The 8942-nt window shown below is 40.9% G+C and overlaps 1 protein-coding gene across 6 annotated transcripts in view; it reads right to left on the bottom strand.

The window, feature by feature from the left end:
• Positions 1 to 8006, bottom strand: part of LOC110486946 (SUN domain-containing protein 1) — a 48171-nt gene extending 40165 nt beyond the window's left edge. For 2 of the 6 annotated variants that reach the window (XM_090194200.1, XM_090194198.1), the window contains exons 1-2: positions 5150 to 7310; positions 1075 to 1169 (exon numbers count right to left, since the gene is read on the bottom strand). In XM_090194200.1, coding sequence (XP_090050326.1) covers positions 1075 to 1157 — 83 coding nt within the window. In that variant the 5' untranslated portion in view covers positions 1158 to 1169; positions 5150 to 7310. Of the gene's footprint in view, positions 1 to 1074; positions 1170 to 5149; positions 7311 to 7745 lie in introns of those variants that run through there. The other 4 variants (XM_090194199.1, XM_090194204.1, XM_090194201.1 and 1 more) reach the window with 4 other exon arrangements.
• Between the last annotated feature and the right edge of the window lie 936 nt (positions 8007 to 8942).

Raw genomic sequence — 8942 nt, forward strand, 5'->3', positions numbered from 1 at the left:
AAATAAACTGCACAACATGAAAAGTTTCTTCCTTGAAAATTCAGAGGGAGAGAACAGTGTGTGACTGACATGAGACATACCATGAGAGGAAACACAGGAAGCAAAGGAAACACCAAGCTAAGGGAGAGTTAGTCCAAACTAAGATAACTACAAAGGCGCTATGCTACCATTTTTATTGTGTTGTTCCCTCATAACACACAGTCTTACACACAGAAATGCTGAACCACAAGCGCACACACTGACAGAATCATCGGGCTGAATCATCGAAACCACAACCACAGCGGTTGCTCGTGTGAGCAACTCGAACTCATCAGCAAGAATGCACCAAGATCTTCAATGTATCAACTGTCAAGGATGAATATTTGTATCAAGACTGAAAATATTTAGCTAGAAATAGAAGACATTAAAATACATCTTTTACAATTTCAACATTCTCTCCTCACTCCAACTGTTGTAAAAATGTATTCTCAAACGTACTTCAAAATATCTTTTTACTCAAGTGAGAGCAAAGACAATCAAGTCAGTAAGATTTCTGAATGCAACACAAACTCATTCAGGACTCCTAATGGTGCTTTACTCTTGGAAAGAGATGTCAAACGGGAGGTGAATGAGAAACAACCTCCGGATTGAGGCAGCAGAACCCTTTCATTCTCCACGGCTGTGGTAATGACTGATCTGACAGAGGCTCTGACTGTAGTCAGTGGACATAACCACATTAGGGAGACGGGATTCAATAACAAATACTATTTTTATCTGAGTCACAGAGGAATAGATAACTAGTGTAGAAAGGAAATATTGATGATAACCCTCACCACACATCTGGAGGCCATCTGAATACGGGAAGAGCAACAGATAGGTCCCTGAACCTTGGATAAGACACAGTATGAAACCTCTAGCCTGTTCTACAGAGGAACAGGATATGTACTATACCATTTCAATTCAAGTAAATACTCATGCAATTGTTCCATACACACACTCTGAATTGTCTAGAATGGACATGAAATTAACCTGATGAAACGGTCAGTAGATGCCAGTCAGTAGTGTAACGGTCAGTAGCTCAGCCAGCATTCTCACCTGAGGGAGTAGGTATATCCTGTGTTCTCTGGAGCACACTGTGGAGGAGTGTATGTGTGTAGGCGAGAGAAATCCATGGTCATTCTCCGATCAGACTGCAAGAGTCAGGGTGGAAAGGAGAGGGCTCTTTAGGCCATGGCACAATAGATGAGGGTTTATCATTCTAACACACCAGCAAAGGCATGCATTACACACACACACACACACACACACACACACACTTGTTCAGCTTGTCTCTCGGGACTAGTACTGTTTAGATCCAGTAAAAGGTTGATGTACTTTCCCACAGAGCAATAGCATAGTCCTACAAACACTCACTAGTTAGCATACAAACAAACTGTTCCACACACATACTACACCTCTCTGGTGAATATTAGTCACTCTCTCTCTGTGCCTCCACAGCCCAATCCCACATTAGACCCAATCTACTTGGCTTCACTCCAAGAAAACCTAGGCAGCAGTAGCTACTCTGGAGAGTCCCAGAGCCCAGGCAGGCAGACAGGCAGGAGGACAGGCGAGTAATGAGAACAGTTACACATTATAATTTCCCCTAGCCCACAACACTACAGCCCTGCTCTGTTCTGTTCTGTAGAATAGACTTGGCCAACCTCCTTCCCTTGCATTATGTCTGCGGCCTGTTGACGACAAGCGCTTCGGAAGGCAGGCAGCAGGGTTGGGTAATGAATGGAACTCTTCTTCTCTTTCTGTAGTTCAGCAGCTGTGGGCTGACAGGGACCAGTGGAGACAGGGCAGGGGACAATGAGAGTCCCTCTCAGGCAAGGCACCCAGCCAAAATACCAGACTGACTCCCTCTCAGGCACAGCACCCAGCCCAATACCAGACCGACTAGGGAAAACAGGCTTTCTCCCTTCAGAGAGTAGCACATACAGAGGTGGAGCTATAGGCCCAACCCTGGTAATGGACGGGACACACCTAGCCAGGTAGATGCCTGGGGCCTGTTCAGGAGGGTGCGGTGCAAATAACATTACAGAATGTTTGTGTAGGAGAGGAGTAGACATAATTGTGGGAATTTTGCCAGTTCTATACATTAGCCTACATTTCTGTCTACAACATTGTGAGCCCTGCACACTCCCAGAAGCAACACCAGGAAGATGGCAAGCTTGGGACACAGCAATCTATAAGCTACTCAATTGAACATGACCCCGTGAAGGGTCAGGAGAGGGCTAACATGAAACCTGTTTAAACCCTCAGTCAACTATATAGTAACCTAACAGGTACTATGTAGGGAACATGACAGGGATGAATTTGGATGTGGTGATTTGTTTAGTCTATTCAAAGCAGAGGGAAATCAATAAATGGAGCTGAAACACGAATGTATTGATTTTAACTATGGATCTACAACATCTAGCCTTGAAGTAAACTCAAACAGCAATATGCACAGAATTCAATGGTTACATAATTCAGCGGGTTTGGTTTCAATGACTCCACTTCCGCTGATAACTTACAGTAGGATGGCCCTTCAATACTACCCACGTCATATCTTCCTACAACAAACCCTGAGCTGTGCTGATACTACAGTAGCTAAGGAAGCACCCCTGCTACCTATAATATACTATTATAGAGGTTGTACTAAATAAGAGCGAGCACTATAGAGGGAACAGATGGCATTCCCCCAAATCTGCCAAATCAGAGGGACTACTGCCTGGTAATCTTAACCACAGGTCAAATCTATTTGTAAATCCAAAGGCCCAAAACAGGGATTAATAATCATGAAAACCCATGTGGCGTCTTTAATTCTGCCTGGATTAGTCGGTTGGATTGGTGGCCTGTTGTTGGCAATCCTTCAGGATGCAGAAGTTACTGGACATTCCAAGTTCAGGAAAATAACAATATAAGCTCTCCTGTGTGTTCAAAACTGAATTATTTTGAGATTGCAGAGCTGAGATGGAAACCAACTTTAGAAACATGTTTCAACTGCCATCCAATGTATCACAACCACCATAAAAGAGCAATTGGTCATCCTCTATTTTTGCTTTTACAAGCCATCTTCCCATGGGTCATGGCTAGAAAGGATTCAGCTTTTGTCAAATTCACATAAAAGTTTATTATTATTATTTTAATTTGAGCTAAACCGGACTCTTTATAACCTTAACTTAATTATCCTAACCTGCTAGATTAACTATCCTAATCTGCTGCGTAAATTCTCCTAACCTGCTACGAAATGTCAAATCTGAAAAAACCTGTATCCTTTCTCATCAAAACCCTCCCCAGCCTTAGCTTGTAAAATCTTGCAACGGGCACGACCTATGAACTTATACTCGAGAGACAGGCTGAACACAAACAGCACAGGCACACTCACTAGCCCGCACACACACACACAAAATAGAGCAGGGTTTCCCAAACTTAAATAACCAACTCATCACCAAGCTTTGATTATTAGAATCAGCAGTGTAGTGCTTGGGCAAAAAACAAAACGTGCACGGAGGGGGGCAGGACCAAGTTTGGGAACCCCTGCTATAGAGAACCACAGTATGAGTCATAATACCCATAAAACCGAGCGGTCAAACAGGGAAATGGTACCAATAGTTTAGATTTAAGAAAGTCACCTTGTCCGGGAGAGATTTACATGGTTATCAAAACGTCACGCCTACATGAAACACAAGCTGTGTTTGAATACTCATACTAACCTCACTATTTGTGAAGCAAATTGAGTATATTGTATGCTTATTGGTCATAGTATGGATATAGTTAACATGCCAAAAGTTCCCGTAAAATAATTCGCCAAAATACAAAGTATACACGCAGTGGACACTGTTTCTGTGTTTTTACAGCCCATAATGCCATTCTTCAGGAAATGGCTGTGGCTTGATCATTTTTAAGATTAGAAGAAAATGGTGTAAAACATGCAGCCAAAGTCCGATGAGAGCGGATACAAATTCATTGCTTGAACTAATTATGACAGATGTTAAGAAAATGTTAAGCAATGTAATCAGGTAATAACTTTTCACATAAGTTACGTTATGTTGGCTGACAACTTGTTAGCTACGCTATCCTTACGAACCACATAGCATTAGAGCAGTATGTAAGCTAGTTACCGGATGTTAGTTGGCTACTAATACATCAAACTTGCCAGGCAGTATATTAACTAACTACCCAACGTTGACTTGGTTATTCACATCATTCTTAGCTAAGTGGTATATTTACCCAAAATCGTAAAATGTTTAGCTAGTCATTGGTTATGCTAACAAGTTAGCAAGAGGTTGCATCGCAACATCAAGTTCAGGAGCACTCAACTGAAACGACAGTTTGTTTACAGTATACTAAAATGTACTAATAGTACGTAGTATATACTCATTAAGTATACAGTATGGGTATTCGAACACAGCTACAGCCCTTAAGTGATTCTAAAATCCCCAATGGAAAAATGAATGGTGGAAAAACGATTGGCACCATTTCCCTGTTTGACCACTAGGTTTTATCGGTATTATGACACCTCCACTGTGGAGCTCTATAGAAACATTTCTAAAATTGCCACTTTCACAACATGCATGTTTTTTTTTGTAAAACGATCTTTTCACAAAACAGTAGGTGACGAGCTAGGTATAAAAATAAAAATAAACGATATCGAATTGTTGATTCTGCACGTCGGGTTTTGGATATGTCAAAATGTGTACTTCCATTTCAATGTGTGCAATTGGAGCAGCAAATGCCCAAATTACAAATATGAATGCATGTCCAAGTGACTCAAACTCCGTGAGTCTCGTATTGCCTAATGCTAATTTTAGAAGGCAATATTTAAACAACGCAGACACCCGTCCATGCACTGACATTAACGTTGCGTTTATAACATACATATCAAACGTGGGCTCTCATTGCGCGGATACTGAGGGTTAAAGCAAACGTTTGAGCCTAAGGTCGCAGTTAACATTTGAAATAATGAAACAGGCCCGAGGTTCTGTTCGCTGTCAAAACAGAATTCCGGAGAAAGGAGCCAGAGCACTACAAACTGGGAAATAAATGCCCGTTAATTTATATTAAATGACATTTTATGACTACTAAAAAAAACGGAAGATAAAACATAATTCCAATAATATCGCGTGTAACTTCTACTTGCCCGTCAGATAAGAGTCCATCTGTTATTCTTATGAGCGTAATCCAGTTGAAAAAGATCCACACATTTCTGTCTTGCAAGATGCGTTAACTTCACACCGCATGTCGAGGCGTCTATTCCAGGTATGGTGCGTTCGATGATCCTAACCCAGATACCAAAATAATATTTATCCGTGAACATACACAAAAGTTTGCAAGTTGACAGTGTGTATGTGTACGTAATTATCAGGCACTACAAGCAGAATTCCAAAATGGCTTCCCAGACGTAACAAAGCAAGAAGGATCGCAGCAGAGATGTTCCTCCCACTCCCAGACCCGCTATTGTCAGTTTATGGCGCACACTGAATCTATTGGAGTAAAATGAAATTGCTACATCCCACCACTACTGTAACTTCTCCCATCGGATGAGAGTTGAACTGGGAGTAGTGATCCAAGTATAATAGATATACTGATAAACTATAGCGTAACACTGAATATGATTTTTTTTAATATCAAATCAATCAAAATCACTGAGTACAAATACTGGAGGTACAGAATACACCAAAAAATAAATCACTATGTTTTTGTCACAGGACTAAAAGAGCTCAATACCTATATGTCTAGGGCTCTTATACAAAACTAGAAATAATCTATAACTGGACAGTACAATGCAATCTGGGAAACTACTGCTACTGCACATTCAATGTATCATTTGCACTCATTCAGATACATATTCATGATCCATCAACAGCTGTTTCCCCATCACCTCTCCAGGACAGAACTCCTACAGCTGAGGGATCACTATTCATGTAAATGATGACCACAGGACAGAGAGTGGTATTTTCTCTCTGGTCAAAAACATTAATGTTGGGCCAAACTCAAATCTTAACCATTGCAAGTGAATTCATACATACCCACATACATACATACATACATACATAAAGTCTAACAAGTGGCCTGTTTACAGAGCAGATTACAACCCAAATATCAAATCAGGATCAGCTGAGAAGTTGAGCCTCATCAATAATTAATTTGGCCCCCATGGAACCTTTTGGATCAAGATTTAGAAAATAGTCTCATGAGACCAATAAAACAGGATATATGCAACAGGGCAGTGGCACATTGCATGCAGCCAAGTCTGCATCTCCATGCCAAAAAAAGTGGTCCAGCATCATTCTCCTCCCACTTCATAGGACTACTGCACCACCTACTGTCTGTGAGAGTGTATTACATGGTGATGTACCCTCTCACCCAAGCCATTTGAACCAATCACAGGGCTTTGGAAGATTGACAGGGGGAGCAAAGGGTGTCCTCTCTGGTGTCTCGTTGGACATAGAGAGAGTGGGGTTTAGGGATAACATGACAGGAGTGGTTGACGCACGTCACTTGAATCGAATGATAGACGGAAATAAGGAGCAAAGCCTATCATTTTTACTGTCTTTTGATGAAGTGGTTCTCCCAACTTATGTAAAACTTGGGTATGTGAGATATGCGGTGAGACCGCATGTACAGAAGCCGCTGCAGTGTTACAATTGTAAAAAGTTGACATGTGGCAAGTGTTTGTCGAAGGAATAAAAATGTTGAAGAGTCAGATGAAGCATGTTGCTGTAATTGTGATGGGAATCACATTCCCGAGTGCCCTGTAAGGATGAAGGAGGTCGCAGTAGCAGGATCAGGGCTATCCAGCAGATTTCATATGTGGAGGCAGTGAAAATAGCTGAAGGAGTGAAGAGATATGAGATGGTAGTGGATGTCCCACAGACTGCAGTGAATGCCATGCAGGAGAAGGATCCTGACACACTAACAGTGAAGAAGGTGGACTTTGATGCGTATATAGCACAAGTGACATTGCACTACTCAAACTAATTTTAAAAAATCAACAAAGAAATCTAAGAAGTTAGACATCATTGTGAAGGGGGCAAATATATTTCTGGATCTCCAGGACTTTACAGCAGAAATGTTACAAGGAATACTGACTTAAGAGGTTCCTGAGCTGGGCTCTGAATAGACATTTAAATCCGACTGAAAGAGTAGTTTTTGTTCAAAATTATGGGTTAGTTATTAATAAGAGAACATCGTGGTATAGCCTGGTAGTGACCGGCCTCACACTCCAGTACAGTAGCTGGCAGTATATGCATCTGTTAGTTGGTTGCGATCCGCCCCAAAAACACAAAGAAGAAAACAGGTGACGCAGTAGGCAGGGTTACCGCGAGATTTTGGATTCAAAGTAAATCTAGTTCAGCTGGAGATGAGAAAAACATATTGTAGTTAGCTACCCTGTCAACATAAACGTCAATGATGCACACACCGTTCCAGTTTAGATAATTGGTGCACTGGTCAATAATTACGAAATCAGGAGAAAGAAATAAAGTGCATGCAACCATGGTGGTGGTTGGTCGTGCAGCCTTGATGTGCTAGCTAAGTAGCTAGCTAGCTTACGTCATACCTTCTTGTATTCTTTCTAACGTTACTTTTCTGTTTTCTAAGTACATCACTAGTTGCACGTATAATCCAACACTTATGCATACATTTCGCACATATATAACAAGTTACTGGTAGTAGACACCACTAGTCTGAATGTGGGACTATTTCTAAAACAGTTCACGTTTACTGTAACTTACACTCGGCGCTGGTAGTCAAATCCACAGGTTGTTGTGAAGATGAACGACGGTCTGTCTGGTTGTTCAGTTATCCACCAAAATCAGTCCAAGGAAGTAAAATGTTGCTACCAAGTCAGTGCATGGCAAGCCTGACTAAAAAGTAGCTAACGTTCGGTTTGCCCTTTCCCCGACTGGCACAGTAATATTTTCCGCTGCTCAAATTGACATCACATGGAGGAGAGCAATAATTAACCGCGTTTCAAATCACAATCCTTTTTAGGTAAAAATGCCCATATATAGTAGCTGTAGGAAGCAGCCAGAGCTGTAGCGCTGCCTGCTGGACGGTTTAAGCATCTCTTTTTCGTCTCTTTCAACACAGTTTTTGTTGTTGTTGTTGTAAATAACAATACGTTTTTTTATACATAGATTGTTATCTATACACTAATTAATTACCTGGAATTTATAACCCAATTACATATCCGTTATACACTGTTTATAAAGAGTACCTAAATATAAAATCTTACTCTTTTTAAACTGGCCAATATAGGCATACTGTGATATCATTTAGACCAGCAGTAGAGTGCACTGTATACTATCCTATGACAGCAACAACAACAAAAACGACCAGCACATCATCCCTTGAAGAGGTAGGCTAGATAACCAGTTCTACAGAGTAAATAATTGTGTTTTGTGAATCCATTTGTGTTATATGACAATGGAAAGACTTGTGGAGGAAACTTTCTAGCCTACTATGAGATAAAATATGTAGGGCAGGCCACATGTCATGAGGAATGTTGGTGATGCTGATCTTATTGTTTCTTGTTACTGACCTGAGGTCACATCACTAGAACGTTGCATAGGTTGTGTGAGTACAACTATCACACTCTTGTATAAGATAGGATCACTTTTGACAGGATTATAGACAATTAGCTACACAGTATGAGGAACTTGTTGCACTTTGTGTTTGTTTGAGTTGCTTGCTGTACAGCCTGACGATGTGGATCACTGTAAGTAGTCTAAACACCTTTGTTAAAAATGTGTCTTCTGACAAGTCCATTTGCTGAATTAGTTTTTAAAAATGATTACCTACTAACATCTAGTACTGGACTGTATATGGCTCTTATGTATCTGTGCTCTCTTTCTGCAGATACCTATTGTGAGAGTTGCTTGACTACAGCCCAAGGTAGGATTGATATGCCTGTTGTCATTCACGTGAAG

This window comes from Oncorhynchus mykiss, chromosome 12 (assembly GCF_057628025.1).
Source record: "Oncorhynchus mykiss isolate SJ-2025 chromosome 12, ASM5762802v1, whole genome shotgun sequence".
NCBI classification, from domain to species: Eukaryota; Metazoa; Chordata; class Actinopteri; order Salmoniformes; family Salmonidae; genus Oncorhynchus; species Oncorhynchus mykiss.